This window comes from Camelina sativa, chromosome 6 (assembly GCF_030686135.1).
Source record: "Camelina sativa cultivar CO46 ecotype springtype chromosome 6, ASM3068613v1".
NCBI lineage: Eukaryota > Viridiplantae > Streptophyta > Magnoliopsida > Brassicales > Brassicaceae > Camelina > Camelina sativa.
In genome coordinates this window covers 14,665,408-14,684,531 of record NC_141885.1, presented here as the reverse complement: position 1 = coordinate 14,684,531, position 19,124 = coordinate 14,665,408, and the positions used below count along the sequence as shown (strand labels likewise).

Below are 19,124 nucleotides of genomic sequence, written 5' to 3'. Positions count from 1 at the left end.
AGAAAGACTAGTTTGAGGACAAACACGAGAAACACGAGAATCTAGAGTGGGACATAAAGAGAGTCAGAGAGAGTGGAGAGAGATCGATAGAGGTTAAGCAATGGAGAAAACGGAAGCAACGAGAAGGATAGTGTTAGTTCCGGTTCCAGCACAAGGTCATATAACTCCAATGGTGCAACTTGGGAACATAAATGGCTTCTCAATTACAGTTGTTGAGGGACAGTTCAATAAAGTAAGTTCTCCTTCTCAACATTTCCCTGGTTTTCAATTTGTTACCATACCAGAGAGCTTACCAGAGTCTGAACTCGAGAGACTCGGACCAATCAAGTTTATGATAGAGCTTGTTGATGTCCAAATCGGTCCAATTAAAGTATTTTAGTTCGGTATTTAGAGGGTCGAAGTTCTCTTTATTATATGGAAAAGTCGGGCTACAATTGGTAACTACGAGCTAGAAAATGACGAAAAAAAAGAATTGACGAACTACGAGCTCGTCGAATCGATACTTCGAGAACATGTTCTCTCGTATAAATTCCCCCTCTCTTTTTCCGGTCCTTTGTCCGTACGCCGTACAATCACTATTTCTAGATTACTGTGTCGGTTCGTCATTCGAAAAGACCAAAATAGCCCTTCTTGGCCTATTGATTCCTTTGGGCCTTTTCTGGGCCTGGCCTATTGTAGGAGTGAGATCTACCCCTAACAGTATTCTCCCCATCTTCAGTTCGTAGTTATGCGGAGAACTCTATGTCGTCTAGTGATCTCCTGGCTGCTGCGTAAGCTTCGAGCCTTTGACTTTAACAACGAGCCAGATCCGAGATGGACAAACGATTGGCACTTGGAAGGTATGCAGACAAATATTGGGCAACTAGAGAGTCGCGCGTGAGCTTTCGCGTTTCCCGAAAAGCGCTGTCACATCGTCACACGTCTATCTTGGTGCGCGTGATGTCCGAAAGTTGTAACGTCGCTTCGATCCTCGAGTTGTAATGATGATTTCTTCGGGAATCTTCCTTTCCCCTCTATAAATACCCATCTCCTCTTCATTTTGGCTTCATTTCTCTCCATCGATTGTTTCCTCAGCTTGTCGTCCAGGTACTTTCTTCCCTCGTCTTCTAGCTCGTCTATATATTTGTTTCCTTGAGATTTTCAATGGCCTCCCCTGGGTCCACTTCATCTGACTCTTCTGCGGCGAGCCACCTTCGCCAGAACACCTCGCCTGATTCCAGCGGCTCGACTAGATTGGATCGTCGTGCGGCGAGATCTCCGACGGGTAGTCTCATTTCTTCAGGGTTGTCGACTAGTTCTGACGATACCAATTTGGCCGAACTCCAACGTCGTGTCTTCTCTAGTGTGGCCGTCCCGAGTTCGTTCGCCCTTCCATGCCAGATTCCTTCTCTTATCGACGAGAATTTAGACTATATGATCGTTCTGGCGGATCGCATCGTTAGGCATAGATCTCTCCCGTCGGTCGCCAACCCTTCAGGAGCCAGGGAGCATGTCCTTTCCTTCGTTCCCCGGTCTTCCTCTAAACGCGAATCGGCTCTCGAGGCGGTTCATCATTATCCCTGAACGCGATCAGCGTCCTTGGGATGTTCCTGAGGGGTTCATTTGTCTCTCAGAGAAACTCTTCTTCGAGTGTGGGATTACATTTCCCCTCCCCTCTTTTCTAGTGTCGTATTTTGCTAAGCGCAAGATGGCGATATCTCAGTTCGCTCCGGTTACATTTCGGAATGCGGTTGGTATTTCGATTTTGGCGAAGAGAGCAGGAATTCAACTTTCAGTTGATCATTTTGAAGAGCTTACCCGCCCAACAACGTCTAACAAAAATAAGAAACCCGACGTTTACTATGTCAGTTCGCGTCCCCCTCTGCTCGCTGAAGGGGCAAAAGGGAAGACCCACAATTGGGAAGGGTCCTATTTTTTCTTAAAAGTGGTTCCGGGGGTCGTCGAGGATCCTGCGATCCATTTATTTTCTGGGTGGAACCTTTCACTTGGTAGTTCATCTTTTCTTTGTAATTTGTTCACGTTTTTCATGTACTTTTCGTTACTTACTTCATTCGCTTCTTGCAGTTGTCATACCGAGGTGCCTTCTTCCTTATCCTCCTGCGTTTCGAGCTGATATTGTAACGATACGGGCAGCGGGTCCGTATATTTGGCCAGGGTCTGGACAGAAGAAAGGAGGTCGTCCAAGAAAGCAGAAGGTTCCTCGACCGACAGGTGACAGTTAAATTTTACTTTGGTTTGTCTAAGGCATCCTTTGACGACTTGTTAGAGGGTCGGAGTTTTTTCTAATAGAATCATCTGTACAGCTAGTACGATGGGGATGCTTAATTTAGATGTTTCCAATGTTTCGGCTCGCTATCGTCAAACATCTGGTCCCCCTGCGCCCTCTCCATCATCTCGCCCAAGGGTTCAATCCGAGACTCGCCCTTCTGGGGTTGACTCGTCACGGAAGTCCCCTCCGGCTTCTCGCGATTCTCGTTCGGCTGAGATTCGCGCTGGCGAAAGGCCGGCATCGCGATCGTCTCCTATCCCACCGAATCTTCTGGCTCTTCCTGCTGGAACTGACTCCAGCTGTCAGAAGGAGCATTCCTCGAACCCTTCGCAAAAGAGGGCGGATCGATCTTTGGATCGGTCAGACCCGTCAAAACGGCAGAAGACCGCGGACTATTGATGGGATTTTTCTCACACCTCGGCTACCCGAGCTTTTCCAAATGATTCGGAGGCATGCACTGAGCTGTTTCGCAAGATCCATTTTGGGTCTGGTCGTCTCATGCCGATCGAGAGGATGAAGGAGGGCGAAAAGATCATTGACCTGGCGAATACCGCCTTTGAGGTTCGCAGTTTGTTTTCCTATTTCTCACTTTCTCTATTAAGTTCCCATTCCTGACTTGTGGTTGTCGTAGCTCATCGGTCGCATCAATCGTCTCGCTTCCGGGTACGAAAGGCGTGTGTACGACCTGGAGACTACTGCTTCTACGTCCTCGGGTCCTTTGGTCAAGCAAGTCAAGAAGCTTGAGGGTCAGTTCGAAGAGGCAGTTCGTTCGAACATGACACTGAGTAGGAGGATTTCCGAACTGGAGCGTCAGCGAGAGGTGGCGAATTCTGAATGGGCTGCTCTTCTTTCGAAACTCAACGCTGCGGAGGCATCTTGCTCTCAACTTCGGGTCACCCTAGACTCCGAGACGACGAGACTAAGGGCTCGTCGTCGTGGGTTCAGTCGGTATCAAAAGATGACTGCCTATCGCAAGGTTGCCAACCGTGCACAGAAGATCTTAGATCGTCACAAGGTGCAAGCGGAGGCAGTTGAAGCGTCTCGTCCGAAGCTGCTTGAACATAACCAAGCCCTGGGGAACATGCATATGCTCGAGGCTCTAGTTGCTGATGGCCAGATCTCCCTTCTGGCTGATGGAGTAAAGGAGAGGGTTGCTGCTGTGGTATCTGGGCTAAAGGAGGAAATCCTTAAGGTTGATATCCCAGATCTCAATCTCGGGGATTTCAACAATTCCTCCATTTTTGCCGACCCTTTTCCTGAGTCTCCCGAGTGGGTTCCTTCCCCAGGTCTCGCAGACGATTCAGATTTGGAGTCTGAAGAAGAAGGCGAAGGTGATAGATCGGAGCATGCGTCCAGCGAGAAAGTCGAGGAAGAGGATATCGTTCCGCTACACCAAGCAACTCGGCGGCTGACCATCCTCCTCCTGCGCCGATCGACTCGACTGTCGTTCCTCCTCCTGAACCCAATGCCCCGGAGGTCAGCGTTAATTCTCCCGTGGATGGTCTTGTTGCCCCTTAACGAGTGATTTCTTTGAATTTTTTCGAACTTATCTCCGTGTTGTAGCGGATGCTGGGCCGTTAATGTAATGACCCTCACCAAGGGGTAAAATTTAAAATAAAAACCCCTGACCGAAGGACTGGAAAGGACATAAAGGGAAGGAAAGGAAGGAAGGTAGAAGAATCACGGAAGGATTGTCCAAGAAATTCTGGACAGATCGAGAGATGGCCGATGGTACCATGTACCATGTACCACGTCCCGTACCGGACGTACGTGCACCAGACGTACAGACGAACGTCGAAGGGAATTCGAGAAAATTTGAGCGGACTGAGAGATGGCCGTGTTGTTCGAGACGTACTGCCCGAGTCGACCGAGACGTATTAAGCGGATAGTACCCGAGGAGCCGAGAGAAATTGCCGAAAGGACCGATGGTACCCGAGGAGCCGAGAGAACTGTCCGAGTATTGCCGAGAGAGCCGATGGTGTCCGAGCGAAACCGAGAAATGTCGAGAACTGTCGAGAATTATCGAGAGCGTCGGACGAAGGGACGAGTTTTGCTGGAGAAAGCAAGAAATCGTGTGCCTTTGTAAACCTGACCAATAAGATTACATGCACACATGCAGAAAGAATTTTGGTGTTTTAAATGGAATGTCGTGAGGGGATTGAGCGGTGTAATCCATGCGCCACATGCAAACAAAGAGAGCGCCACTTGTCAAAACGCACTAAGGAAGAAGAAGGAGAAGTCGAGCCTATAAATAGAGAGCTTGCGATTTCATTTGTGGTTTTTCTCTCATTTTCTCTCATTCCTCCCAAACACTAAAACACTAAAGCTTTGTTCTCTCAAAGCCAAGAGAGAGAGAGAGAGATCATCGAGAGATATTGCTTGCGCCGAAAGAAAAACAAAGGAGAGATCATCGAGAAGGAGATGTTCTTGGTGTCAAAATCAAGTCGAGAAGGAGACAGTGTTTATGTCGAGGACAAGCCGAAAAGAGACGGTGGTTGTGGGTGAAAGCGGACGAAGAACGGGAAGCTGTTTGACGCGAAGGAGAAGATTGTCTGATCTGTGATGCAGTGGAGTCCGGTCATCATCGGTTGTGTAAGGGTGAGTTCTGTGGTTTTGTGTGCGGTGCTGCATGGATCGTTAGATCCTTGCGGTCACCATTTGCGTGTTGCATGTAGACTAGATTCATGTTAGAATCGGTTTAATTTGAAGCATGCGAAATATGGTAGGATTCATGCTAGATTCATGTTTAAATGCACATAGAATTTGAGCTAGGAATCACCATAAGAAAATGAACTTGGGTGCATGTTAAGTAATTGGAGTACTTAAAATTTGGATAAAAAGGTTGCATGCATGGTTAAATTGTGAAGATTTTACTTGCAATATTTCTTGCATAAAATCGGTTGCATGCATGAAGTAAATTGGTAAAATTTACTTGCAATATTTATTGCATAATTTGGTTGAGGTTAGTTGCATGCTTAATTAGACATAAATGATTTAAACGGTTAAATCAAACTGGCTTGCACGCGTAAAAGAACTTGTTGCATTAATTTGCTTATGTTGGATAAATCGGTTGCATGCATGTAGAATGATCATAAGTTGCTTGACTTATCATCCTCGTTGCTTGTTGATTGTTGCATGTTCTCTTGCTTGAAATTCGTTGCTTGTTTTGCTTGATTTCTTGCTTGAGTTGTTGTAAGTATTTTAGCAAAGTCTCTTGAATTTGTTTCTCGAGTCCTAGCTAGAATATAGTGTCGATCTTCTGTTCCAAATATGGTTCTGTCTCGCGAGAGTTCCCGATGACCACTCGCGCGGGACAATGTCACGGCTAGCTAGCTACTAGCGTGACTGTTACATGACGATGTAACCTTTGGGGGATCATGCTGGTTACCTTTGTGGTTTCAGCATGGGAAGTGTTGTGGAATGGAACAGATTATCGAGGGCCCATAGGTGAAGGAGTCTAGGGTATTTCAAGCGTCCCTTGTATTATTCTAGTCGTCCTTGCGAGTCGTGATAGAGTTAAGAGTCTATTGTGTCCAAGTGAGCATGCCTATGAGCAGTCCTTGTACCTCTAGTCATCTTTCTCTGTGTTTAGCGAGTATAGTTCGTCCGAGTAGAGTCGTGTCGTTCTAACTTCTCTCGCTTGTTTATTATTGTTGATTCCGCTTTGTTTCTGTTGCGTTGCTTTGATTACTTGCTTGCTAGTTGCCTTGCTTGTTTTAGTTGCTTGCTGGGGTAGTCGGGTTGGGAAGTAGAATCCTGTTTAGGAGAAAGGGGTGTCCAGGCTCACTGAGTAATCTTAGATTACTCATGATATTATTTTGTTTTGCAGGAAGCCTAAGTGAGTCTAGAGCTGGAGAAAACATTAGGGTACCGGATAGGGTTTTCTTGTGTTCTTTGTAAAACCCTATATTTTCATAAGCGATTTATGACAAGTTATCCGACTATCTTTATATATTGCTTTAATGATTTATTTTCAATGTAAGAAACTATTGAAGTAATATATTCGGTTTTCGGGAAAAGCATGGCAAGTTTGCAAATGGTACTCGGCCTTGTCCGGGTCAACACAACGCACCAGGCCACAAGGGTTGCAAAGCCTAAGTAGTCTCGGTTGCGGGTGGAATTGTGCTAGGGAGCACCGGTCGGGAAGTCTGCAGCTTCCGTCCCTCGACTGGATCACCTTGGTATAGTTCCCATAGTGGCGTTCCGTGGCTGTTCGATGGCCTGCATGGTCATAGAACGGTTCGGGGGCGTTACAACGGTGGTATCAGAGCGGTGTTTTCGAACCCGTGAGCACTTGTGCATTTCAAAATTTTATCGAGTAAATGTGTTGCAAAAACCCAAATTTTATCCGGTTGTTTGCTTGTCTAGTTTTAAGTTGAACCTTAGAATGGACTAAGCATCTCACCTTGTTTCTTGTGGGTTTTAGATGTCTTCAGGTGATTCAGGTTGCGGGGATGGTTCAGGAGATGAGGGGCCAAGACATGAGGGTTGTAATCATCACAATGGGTATTTTTCGACGGAGTCAGAGAGTAGTCATGAACCAATAGATCCAAACACTTGGAGTGTGGATTGGCGATTGATCGGAGAAGGGGACAGTATGTCTATTGAGACTGATCCATCTGAGTGTCTAGACAAAACGGAGGAGGTAGAAGTGGATCAGGATGAGCAGACAGTTGCGGGGATGGTTTAGGAGATGAGGGACCAAGACATAGGCTTCTCCTCGGAGACAACCGAGGTCGTTGCGACGCCTGTAACAACGAGGTCGGTGTTTTTGAGGAGAGCTCGTAAGTATCTCGCAGTGGGGAGTAATACATCATAATTTTGAACTTCATTTTCGAGTCCGAGATTCCGGTGGCGATGTTAGTGTTCTTGCCGGGGGGATGCTTGCTTTGGCGAAAGTAGATCTGCTCGTCCTGACTTTGACGAGCCAACCGATGCCGACCTCGGGGCTAAAGATAGAATTTGGATCGTTGTGAAGTTCTGTTTTTTTTTATGCCGAGGTGGTATTGGCGAGAATACTCAGGTGCGACACGCGATGGTTGGCTTACCCTTAAATTGCGAGTAGCGACTCGGTTTTTCCAGTTCGAGTGCGACGTGTAGAGGTCGGCTTATTTTCTCATTACGAGTAGCGACTCGGTTTTTCTATTATAAAGGTGCAACACGCGATGGTCGGCTTACCCTCAAATTGCGAGTAGTTGTGTCTCGTCAACGTGATTGCCTACGTACCCTCCGATCAGGATGGATCAAGCCGCTCGTAGTTCACATTACATATTTGACTGAAAATAAAAGTAAACGAATTGCATAGCGGACTATGGGTGGTCGAGCCCATCTTCTTTTTCCTTTTAGTAATAGAAACGCTTTAGATGCATTGAGTTCCGAGACCGAGAAACTGGCTCGCCACTCATGCTTAACAGCTCGTATACACCGTGATGAACGACTTTGGATACTTGGTACAGTCCTTCCCAGTTGGCTCTCATCTTTCCAGCGTTTGGCTCGGCGGTGTTTTCGAAGACTTTTCGGAGCACGAGATCTCCCTCGTCGAAATGCCGGCGAGTTGATAGTTCTGAATTCGTAAGAGAGCTTTGTCGCGCTCTTCTTCCAATTCGTCGAGGCGATCCATGATCATATGATTGTTGAGATTTGTGTTGGCGACTAGCATCGTTCGTCGAAGACTTGTGCTGCCGACCTCGGCGGGGACCATTGCTTCCATCCCATAGGCCAAAGAAAACGAGGTTTGGTTCGTGGCTTATCGCGGGGTTGTTCGGTAAGACCAGAGCACTCCGTCGAGCTCGTCGGCCCACGCATCCTTTTTGGCGTCCATTCTTTTTTTCAGGTCGTCGAGTATTGTTTTATTCGTTGCTTCTGCTTGCCCGTTCCCCTGGGGGTATCGCGGCGTTGATTTCCTTAGCTTGATTCTCCATTTGGCGCAGAAGTCTTCAAACTGGAGGGAGATGAACTGCGAGCCATTGTCGGTAACTATTTCATATGGCAATCCATGTCGGCAGATAATGAATTTCTAGACGAACATCTGCACGTCCTTGGCTTTGATCAAAGCGTAAGACTCGACTTCGACCAACTTGGAGAAATAATCGATGAGGACGAGGATGTAGCGCTTCTGTCTTGACGCGGGTAGCGGACCAATAATTTCCATCGCCCAATTAATAAAGAGGTACGGGGCTATGCCGGCTCGTAGCAGTTGGGTTGGTTGGTGAATAATTGGAGCATGACACTAGCATTTCTCGCCTTTGGCGACGAACTTCTCGCAGTCGGATATCATTGTTTGCCAGTAGTGTCCGTGCTTCTTGATTTGCAGTGCTAAGACCCGGCCTCCTGAATGGTTCCCTCCGGCCCCTTCATGTGTTTCCATCATGACTCGCTCTGTGTCGCCGCCGTGTAAACATAACAAGAGGGCGCCCGAAGCGGTCTATCGGAGCAAATGTTCCTTCATTAAGGTGTAGTGGGCGGCTTTCGTTTTCAATCGTCGCCTGACCCATTTGTTTGTTGGCACGTCGCCGTCCGCGAGATAGGCGCGTATTTTGACCCGCCAATCTTTCTTGTCATCGTTTGAGGGAAGTTCGAACTGTCGCTTCGAGGTGGCGGCTTGCCAGGTGGGCCTGATTTCGTTTGGGTGGTGAAGGGCGAGACAGATGTCTGTTCGAGTTTCTTCCATGCTCGGCGTATCAATACTTTCTATTGGTATGATTCATCGAAGGTCAGGATTCGATGTTGACGCGAGTGCTGCTAGGGCGTCGGCCAAAGCATTTTCCCTTCTTGGAATCTTAATGAGTTCGAACTCGTCGAAACGTTTGGACAAGATTCTGACGACATCAATTAAGCGATTGATTGTCGACGAGTTGAGAATCACAAAAAGCCCTCATTCGTTTGATTTGCATCCCGCTGGCGAGTTTGAATCCGGCGATGAGTGCTTCATACTCGGCGACATTAGTGGTTGCTTTGAACCGAAGCCGAAAGGACTGCTCCAAAATTTCTCCGGTTGGAGATGTTAGCCGAATGCCTACACCGGAGCCTAGATGAGAGGATACACCGTCGATATGCAGGGTCCACTGTCCATCTGTCGGGTCGGATGGCGTTGGTTCGGCACCGTCCAAAGGTAGTTCAATTAAGAAGTCAGCTAACACTTGGGATTTGGCGGCCGGGTGGGTACAGAATTCGATGTCGTATTCGCTGAGTTCGATTGCCCATTTTGTTAATTGTCCGGATTGGTTCGGACTGTGCAATATAGATCGCAACGGTTGATTGGATAGGACGGCGATGGTGTGCGACTAGAAATATGGTTGGGTAACGGGTTTCAGCGTCGTCGAGGGACTTGCTTACATAAAAGATAGGTCGTTGCTCTCCTCGGTCGTCTTTGACGAGCACTTCGCTGACTGCTGACGCGGAAACCGTAATATACAGGAATAAAATTTCGCTGAGTTCTGGCTTTGCAAGTAATGGAGGTGTTGACAAGTAACTCTTCAGTTTTCCAAACTCGTCGTGGCAAGCCTCATTCCATTCAAACTTTCCTTTGGTCTTGAGGAGTTGGTATAAGGGCAGGTACCTATCCGTCGACCTAGATATAAAGCGATTCAGGGCGGCGATTCACCTGGTTAGTCGCTGTACCTCTCTGGCATTCTTTGGCGAGGGGAGGTCAATGATCGCCTTGATTTGCTTTGGATTTGCTTCGATTCCCCGCCGAGTTACCAGGTAACCCAAAAACTCCCCTGACTTGACTGCGAAGGTACACTTGGCCGGATTCAATCTCATCCCGTACTTATTCAGAGTGTCGAAGCACTGTCAGAGATGAGTAATATGGTCGTCGGCACGCTACGACTTAACGAGCATGGCGTCTATGTATACCTCCATGGTCCTGCAGAGCTGCTCGGCGAACATCTTGTTAACTAGTCGCTAGTAAGTTGCTCCCGCATTTTTTAGGCCGAATGGCATGACCTTGTAACAGTAAGTGCCCCTATCTGTGATGAATGACATTTTTTCTTGGTCGTCCTTGTGCATTAAAATTTGGATGTATCCCGAGAAGGCGTCCATAAAGGTCAGAAGTTTGTTGCCCGCGGTTGCTTCGACGAGCTGATCGATCCGTGATAGTGGAAAGCTGTCCTTTGGAAAGACCTTGTTAAGGTTGATAAAGTCTACGCAGACTCGCCATTTTCCGTTTTTCTTTTTGACGACTATCGGGTTGGCTAACCACTCGGGATACTTTACTTCTATAATGGATCCTGCGCCGAGCAATTTTTTGACTTCGTCATTCACTGCTTGCGATCTTTCCGGGCCTAGCTTGCGTCGTTTCTGTTTGACTGGCTTATGCGTTGGGTCGGCATTGAGCTCGTGTGTTGTAACGGTTGGATCGATTCCTTTCATGTTGGTCACAGTCCACGCGAACGTCGAGATATTTGTCTTGAGAAAAAGGATCAGCTCGGTGCGCATGGCTTCAATGATTTATGTTCTGATATTCACACATCGTTTCTTGTCAGTCTCGTCGAGGCTTACTTCTTCTGTTGCGGTGACGCCTTGTTGGATTGGGGTCGGTTTTATGTCGGTCGGTGACGAGTCATCGTTGCCGACCCGCTGCTTTGATTGCTATAACTTCTTCGTTGTGCGAATCTTGTGTTCGATCAGGAAGCAGGCCCTTGCGCTCTGCTAGTTGCCGCGCAATGTGAACACACCTTTTGGGGTTGAAAATTTGACGCACTGATGGTACGTAGATAACGTTATAAATAGTAGGCTTGTTGATGATGATCTGTGCGAGGTCATTTTTCATGATTGACGTCATTTGGAACTTCTATCTCGTCATCACTTTGGTCAGCGAGTGCCTTGGAGTCTTTTACAAACTTTCGGGCGATGTTTTCTGCTCGTTTGGTATCACTTTTTCCGGGTCGGGCTGTCTTGCTTCTGTCAGACTCGACGACTATTGCCCCCTTTTTGTATCACTCCATCAGGATCGTTTGGAGGTAACGACACTCTTCAGTTGAGTGGGTGGTACTTTGATGGAAATCACAGTATTGAGTTGCACTATTTTCACCTCCTTCCTTCCTGATGTATTTATTCTCGCCGATCGCGAAGGTTCGACGAGTTCGATCTATGTTCCGGGAGAAGTGCTGGCGTGGCTCAACGTGTTCGAACTTTGGAGCTACGACTGTTGGTTGTTTGGTCGCGAAGCTTGTTTCTGCGGCATGCTTCTTAGCGTTGACCACTTTTTCTTCTTCGACTTCTTTATGCTTCGCAGCTCGCAGTAGCGCGTCGGCTATAGTTTCTACATGAGTCAAGGACAGCTCCTCTTTAAACCGAGATTCGTACCACAGCGCATTTTTCGAGCGCAACGATAGCTGCAGCGTCTGGAATCAAGACGTTAACGACGACCTCTTTAAAACGTCCGATAAAGGATCGAAGTGATTCATTTCGCTCTTGAGTTAGTGCGTACAGATCTGCGTGGGAGTTCTTGTTTTTCATTAGAACGGAGAACTGCTTTAAAAACTCGGTTATCAGATCCTTGATACTGTCAATCGATCCAGATGGAAGTCGCGAAAACAACCTCAAAGCTGCACCAGTCAAGTGCTCGACGAAGACTTGACACACTCCAACATCATATTCTACCGGACTGAACTGGAAGGACCGAGAGCTACCCCGAAGGTAAGCAAAAAGTCTCGTGGGTCGGCTGTCCCGCCGTAGTAACCCAGCCTCGGCTTGACCGCTCATTTCACTGGTGTGGTTGCAAGCCTTTTTGAAAATGGGGTTCGCTGAGTCGCTTCAAGCATGAGATCTACCTTTTGCCCTTTTCTGTGTAGAGGCACAAGCTTACCAGTTTTTTAAGATGTCCCCTGAAAACACCAAAATACAGTTTTAACGAAAGAATTAATACACGGAAAAGTAACCTTTCTTGCAGTTTATGAGAGCAAGATCTAAACTAGTCGGAATCATGAGTATAAAGAAGATAGATTCACAAGTTGCCTATGTTAAGTATTATTTGAACATCCTTCACAAATTCACCTACAAAATAATAAATTGTGCTATGTATAAATAAGATCATACTGACCACAACCTAAGTCTCAAAAGTTGACAACATATAACAGAGAATAATAACACAGTGATACAGGAGATATGATCTACTAACTATATGGCAGTGGTGTATGCATTCTTAATTCTCAGAAAAAACCTTTCCTAAACATTTACTTGTGGTATGAATCAAATATGAGACAATGAATGATTTCTAGAACTTGGTCTGAGAATGTGAACTCTTAGATGACACAAACCCAAAGTAAAGAATCAGCAACTAACAATCACACTAACACTGCTATTTTCTGAGACTTAAAACCCCAAAGTAACCATGGAACTCATATCTGTTTTTGTGCAAACCATTCAACAACTCTTATAGCTGACATTTTCACAAAATTCCAACAATTCTTTAACTCCTATTTTTCACAAACTCCATCAATCACACTAACAAGAATCAGCATCTAAACTAATCGAAATCTACCTATATAAGGACAAAAAAAAGAGAACATTTTACTTTTGTTGAAATGTCAGTTCTTCTTTCTAATGAAAATTTTATACATTCTCGTAATGCAACAACTTCACCGCACGTTAACGTATTAATTCAACAAAAGGAAGACATTCACATTTTCTTTTTGGGGGCACATGTGGTCCTTGGCGTAAGAAAATGACGCAGTTGTCACATATGGAACACTTGCCTAAACAATCTGGCATATTTTGGAAGTTTGTAAAAATTTCCCAATAATTGTAGCTCTATTGATAACTTATATTTAGAGTTGTTCTTCAATGAGAGAGAGAGGGAAACTAAGAAAAAGAGATAGATAGAGAGGTTAAGAAATGGAGAAAAAAGGGAAGAAAAGAATTGTGTTGGTTCCGGTTCCAGCACAAGGTCATATAACCCCAATGATGCAACTTGGGAAAGCCCTTTACTTGAAAGGCTTCTCAATTACAGTTGTTGAGGGACAGTGCAATCGAGTAAGCTCTCCTTCACAACATTTCCCTGGTTTTCAGTTTGTTACCATACCAGAGAGCTTACCAGAGTCTGAATTCGAGAGACTCGGGGCATTCAATTTCATACTGGAGACCAACAAAACAAGTGAGGCAAGCTTCAAGAACTGTTTAAACCAGTTGTTGCGGCAGCAAGGCAATGATATATCATGTATCATCTATGATGAGTACATGTACTTCTGTGGTACTGTAGCTACGGAATTAAAGCTTCCCAACGTCATTTTGTGCACTCAAAGTGCTACAAACCACGCTGCACGCTGTATTTTTAGCAAACTTAATGTCGAGAAGTTCTTGGTCGGCATGGAAGGTCCCCATTACTAGCTTAATAACCAATCTTGAAACCATTTATTTTCACTTAAAACGGATTTTTTTTTTCTTTGCAGATCTACAAGACAAGGTGGTGGAAAGTTTGTATCCTATAAGAAACAAAGATCTCTTGCCTTACGGACTTGGGCCATTTGAGCCACTTTTAGAGTTTCGTCGGGAAGCAATCAACAAAAGAACAGCTTCAGCTGTCATCTTTAACACGTCGAGATGTCTAGAGAGCACGTCTATGTCATGGTTGCAACAAGAACTTGGAATTCCAGTGTATCCATTAGGCCCTCTTCACATTACAGCTTCAGCGCCGGGATCTAGTTTAGCGGAAGATGACATGAGCTGCATTGAATGGCTCAACAAGAAGAAACCGAGGTCAGTCATATATGTAAGCGTGGGAACAGTAACTCAAATGGAATCCAAAGAAGTGTTGGAGATCGCTTGGGGGTTGTGTAATAGCAACCAACCGTTTTTATGGGTCATCCGACCAGGTTCGATCCTTGGCTTCGATGGGATAGATTCATTGCCCAAAGAAGTCAGTAAAATGGTCTTAGAAAGAGGATACATTGTGAAACGGGCACCGCAGATAGAAGTACTTGGACATCCTGCAGTGGGAGGCTTCTGGAGTCACTGTGGATGGAACTCGACGCTGGAGAGCATTGTGGAAGGAGTTCCAATGATTTGCAGACCTTTTACCAGCGAGCAGAAGATAAACGCAACGTATTTAGAAAGTGTTTGGCAAATAGGGATTCAACTTGAAGGTATAGTTTTAAGAGGAGCGGTCGAGAGAGCTGTGAATAGGTTGATTGTGGATGACGAAGGTGCAGAGATGAGGGAGAGAGCCTTGGGTTTGAGAGAGAAGCTCAAAGCCTCTGTAAGATGTGGAGGCTCCTCATACAGAGAATTGGAGGAACTTGTCAAGCACTTAAAGACAGAGTGAAGAAGTTGAACTTTAAGTATTATTAGAGATCATTGTATTGTTATGGAACATGCTTGATCTTGCAAATTTTACAAAGTACATGTGTTTTGTTTTATGGAAAATAAAAAGAAATTGGAATCAAATACGAAAATATTTTTTGGCAGTTTATTACTCAAGAGAATTAATGCGGCAGAAAGTGACAATTTTTTGGTCTGGACCATCTTTTGATATGAAGCCAAAGTCGGCAAGAGAGATATTACAATGTCTAACAAAACATAATATGTACGTTGTCACCTCATCATACTAGCATACACCATCTACCCACAAGCTTCACATGTGAGAATTAATGTCCAAAAGTCTGAGAATCTGATATCTATATCAGAAAGATAGTCCTTTTAATATATCTCATAGAACGGTCACAGTAAAGAAAAAAAATTGGAGGCTAAGCAGATTTTTTTTTAAGTTGTTCTTGTAGGTTTTCGAAATGGAGGAGAGGAGAAGGGTAGTTTTGGTTCCAGCACCAGCTCAAGGACATATAACTCCAATGATGCAACTTGCAAAAACCCTTCACTTGAAGGGTTTCTCAATCACAGTTGTTCAGACCAAGTTCAATCACTTAAGCCCTTCAGATGACTTCACTGATTTTCAGTTTGTCACTATTCCAGAAAGTTTACCAGAGTCTGCTTTTAAGGATTTCGGGCCAATAGAGTTTCTGCATAAGCTTAACAAAGAGTGTGAGGTAAGCTTCAAGGAATGCTTGAGTCAGTTTCTGCTGCAACAAAGTAATGAGATCTCATGCGTCATCTACGATGAGTTCATGTACTTTGCTGAAGCTGCAGCCAAAGAGTTTAAGCTTCCAAACGTTATTCTCAGCACAACTAGTGCCACAGCTTTTGTTTGCCGCTCTGTATTCGACAAACTCTATGAAAAAAATGTCCTGGCTCCCTTGGATGGTACTTTAGAATTCTCTGTTCCCATTTTTTAGCTAGTGTCTATAATCTGTATAACAGCATAGTTCTTGACCTTTTTTGCAGAACCTAAAGGAAAAGAAAACGAGCTAGTGCCAGAGTTTCATCCCCTGAGATACAAAGACTTTCCGGTTTCACGATTTGCATCACTAGAAAGCACAATGGAGCTGTACAGGAATACAGTTGACAAACGGACAGCATCCTCTGTGATAATCAACACAGCGAGCTGTCTAGAGAGCTCATCTCTTTCTTTGCTGCAACAACAGCTTAAAATTCCAGTGTATCCTATAGGCCCTCTTCACATGGTGGCCTCAGCTTCTACGAGTCTACTGGAAGAGAACAAGAGCTGTATCGAATGGTTGAACAAACAAAAAAAAAAATTCTGTGATATTTGTAAGCATGGGAAGCGTAGCTTTGATGGAAATCAAAGAGGTGATGGAAACTGCTTTGGGGTTGGATAGTAGCAACCAACAGTTCTTGTGGGTGATTCGTCCAGGGTCAGTACGTGGTTCGGAATGGATAGAGTACTTGCCTAAGGAGTTTAGTAATATAATTATGGGTCGAGGTTACATTGTTAAATGGGCTCCGCAGAAGCAAGTACTTTCTCATCCTGCAGTAGGAGGGTTTTGGAGCCATTGTGGATGGAACTCGACGCTAGAGAGCATCGGGGAAGGAGTTCCTATGATCTGCAAGCCGTTTTCCACTGATCAAAAGGTGAATGCGAGGTACTTGGAGTGTGTTTGGAAAATTGGGATTCAAGTAGAGGGTGATCTAGACAGAAGAGCGGTTGAGAGAGCGGTGAAGAGGTTAATGGTGGAAGAAGAAGGAGAGGAGATGAGGAAGAGAGCTGTCAGTTTGAAACAGCAGCTTAGAGCCTCTGTTAAAAGTGGAGGTTCTTCACATAACTCGCTAGAGAAGTTTGTACACTTCATGAGGACTCTGTGAAGAATGTTTTCTCTACTAAACACCCAAAGCATCAAGATTCCTTTTTAACTGAATGATTGATTACTAAGTGATGCTAAAATGTATTCGGATAATAACTGACTGAAAAGTCATGGAGGCCATTTTTAAACAAAACACATTTCATTTCTTCAGAGGTTTCACAATCACTCTAGTTTAAGCTAACATCGACCAATATAATCACTATAGAATGAACATAAACTCTTGCCTAACTCTTGAAAACTATTAAGATTCATGAACATAAAAGAAACAAAAGAAATGGATCAAGTCAACTCACTTCTTTAATAAGCTTTGCAGTCTGTTGACAAACCCACCATCTTCCCCATATTACTACTTGCGAGGACACTGTCTGCCAACTCACTGCAGAAGATTGTGACGAACCTCCTCCTCCGCGTGGGGCATGAATAGAAAAATATATGTACTTGGCGGTATCTTTGCTTTCATCTGCCAGAGAACTCACTTCCTCTCAATCACATAACGTATATGGTTAACACGTAAGAAAATAGAGGTTGCATCTACTTGTTGGTAATTATGAACATCCCTCACAAACTAACCTGCAGAAGAATAATAAAGTATAAAAGATTAATACTGACCCCAACCGAAGTGAGTTTTTAGCAGATGAAAACATATAAACGAGAATAACACAGCAGATTGACCATTATAGCCTATATGCAACTCACAGTTCCTCAGGCAATTGGAACTCAAATTGAGTATGCTTAGTATAATGAGTATGATTACTCACTTGTGCAGGATAGCATGGTTAGTATAGGTTAAGCTATTATTAGGCTCATGTTAGCATAAGCTTATGATGTATATAAACAGATAACACTGTACAGTTTACAATTAATGAGAATTAGAATCAATTCTTCAATCTTGTTCTTTCAGCTCAATCCTGAGTTAGTTAGACTAAGACTTAGACTAAGTTAAAGACAGATCACGAAGTTAAAGACAGATCACGAAGGCTCTTCGGCTCTTCAATACATAAACATTGCTAAGAACCAATCCATAGATTTTTACATGTTACGTATATGCAATCATCAGTCACTAAGTTCCAATTCCAAGAAAGTTCAAAACATTGTTCTGACTTTGATTGACTTCATAAAAAAAAAACTATAAAGTTACCTCTTTTATCTCTATGCGGGAGTCGTTGACTGAGTCTCTCTCTCTCTCTCTCTCTCTCTCTCTCTCTCTCTCTCCGGCTTGTTCTTCTTGCTACGGTGGTTCAAAACCACCGCGAATTGTGGCTGGTGGGTCTTGTTTAGTGCAAAACCGATAAAGGTGGGATTTTGTTTCGGATGAAGGCGATGAGATTCCTCGAACCGCAATGTCCCGGTTTATTAACCAGTTCCGGTTCGGTTTGTTTAAAAAAAACAAAATGGTCAAGATCCGAGGCATATTTTCTTAACTGAGCAGTATACAAAACTGGACAACACTTAATTGTATACTATCCTTTTACCATTGTATACCATGGAATAATATTATATATATATATATATATATAGATATCTTTTTTTACAACTATATATTTATATATATATATATATATTTGTAAAATAATTAATATTTTAATTTTTAATAATAATAATAATAATAATAAACTATAACTAGTGGTCTTATACCCACTAGCCACCTAACTACAAACACAACCAACAGCGGAATAACAAATACCAATATCCGATAATAATCAATAACCAATATCCAAAACATAATCATTCTAATAACAAACAACATGAAACAAAGAACCAGCAACCTAGCAAATTCTAAAGACCCAACTCTAGCAATCTAACAATGCCAGACAACATCCAATCGAGTCCCTAGAACATCCTCCTCTTCATTGCCTTGATTCCACGATCACACTTTGCCTTTACGTGCACCACAAATACAAATTGAGATGCATGAGTATTTGATAAACACTCAGTGACGCAATCCTCCCATCTACATGGCTATACACACAAGCAATAAGATCTCTCAGGCCACAAACAACAACAATAAAACAATCCAGGACCATGCACAAGCGACCCGACACAATCCGGTTACTGTCAGAAGGGTGTCGACAGATACCAGAAGGTGTCGACCGACACTGGACATCTGGTGTCGACTGACACCACTTGGGTGTCGACCGACACCTGCTCGACACTCCTGAAATCCTAACGGGGCGACCGATACCTCCTCATAGTGTCGACCAACGCACGCTAAGTCCTTAAGTCGTCCTCGCATTGGTGTCGACCGAACCACTGCCGAGCAGTGATTTGCTTCAAACAGAACCTCCGAATCTCGCCTCCAAACTTCTCCTTTTCGTCCCACACAATCCCAGGAACGAATCCAAGCCTCAGGAGCTACGAAAGACTCACAAACAACCAAAACAAACAACCAAACAACACACAATATCACAGAAACAAAGATCTTAGCTTAGATAAGTCATGGTCATGCACTCACCTTAGCCAAACAACGAGATCTAAGCCCAAACGACAAAGCTACCACCACAACAACCTTCCCACCACGTCCCTAGCCTTGGATCCACACTCTCCAGGAAGAAACTCTCTTACAGATCAAAAGAAACTCCCAAAAACCTCAAGAACAGGCTATGGAACACTATTTTCTTCTTTTCTCTCTAAAACTCACAGAAACGGCTAAAGGGACAAAGGAAGTCGAGTTTTCGCTTATAAACTTGAGTTTAGGGCTT

The 19,124-nt window shown here is 44.4% G+C and overlaps 1 protein-coding gene, 1 long non-coding RNA gene and 3 pseudogenes across 4 annotated transcripts; 4 read left to right on the top strand and 1 right to left on the bottom strand.

Moving 5' to 3' along the window:
* The first annotated feature begins 92 nt into the window (after window positions 1–92).
* On the top strand, window positions 93–6,255 carry LOC147942595 (uncharacterized). The gene is made up of 2 exons (XR_015559048.1): window positions 93–232; window positions 6,099–6,255. It is a non-coding gene; the product is annotated as an uncharacterized LOC147942595 (long non-coding RNA).
* Window positions 6,192–16,853, bottom strand: LOC147942593 (uncharacterized; annotated as a pseudogene). Its single transcript, XR_015559047.1, has 2 exons — window positions 16,719–16,853; window positions 6,192–12,099 (listed from the first exon to the last, which is right to left on the bottom strand). The product of XR_015559047.1 is annotated as an uncharacterized LOC147942593 (transcript).
* Window positions 12,093–14,656, top strand: LOC104790891 (UDP-glycosyltransferase 76E4-like). The gene is made up of 2 exons (XM_010516691.3): window positions 12,093–13,586; window positions 13,663–14,656. The coding sequence occupies exons 1-2, from the start codon at window positions 13,109–13,111 to the stop codon at window positions 14,532–14,534; spliced, it is 1,350 nt and encodes a 449-aa protein (XP_010514993.1). The 5' UTR covers window positions 12,093–13,108; the 3' UTR covers window positions 14,535–14,656.
* Window positions 14,868–16,570, top strand: LOC104790893 (UDP-glycosyltransferase 76E11 pseudogene; annotated as a pseudogene). The gene is made up of 2 exons (XR_015559045.1): window positions 14,868–15,466; window positions 15,548–16,570. The product of XR_015559045.1 is annotated as a UDP-glycosyltransferase 76E11 pseudogene (transcript).
* LOC147942594 (UDP-glycosyltransferase 76E11 pseudogene) lies at window positions 14,998–15,844 on the top strand (annotated as a pseudogene).
* Window positions 16,854–19,124: the final 2,271 nt, after the last annotated feature.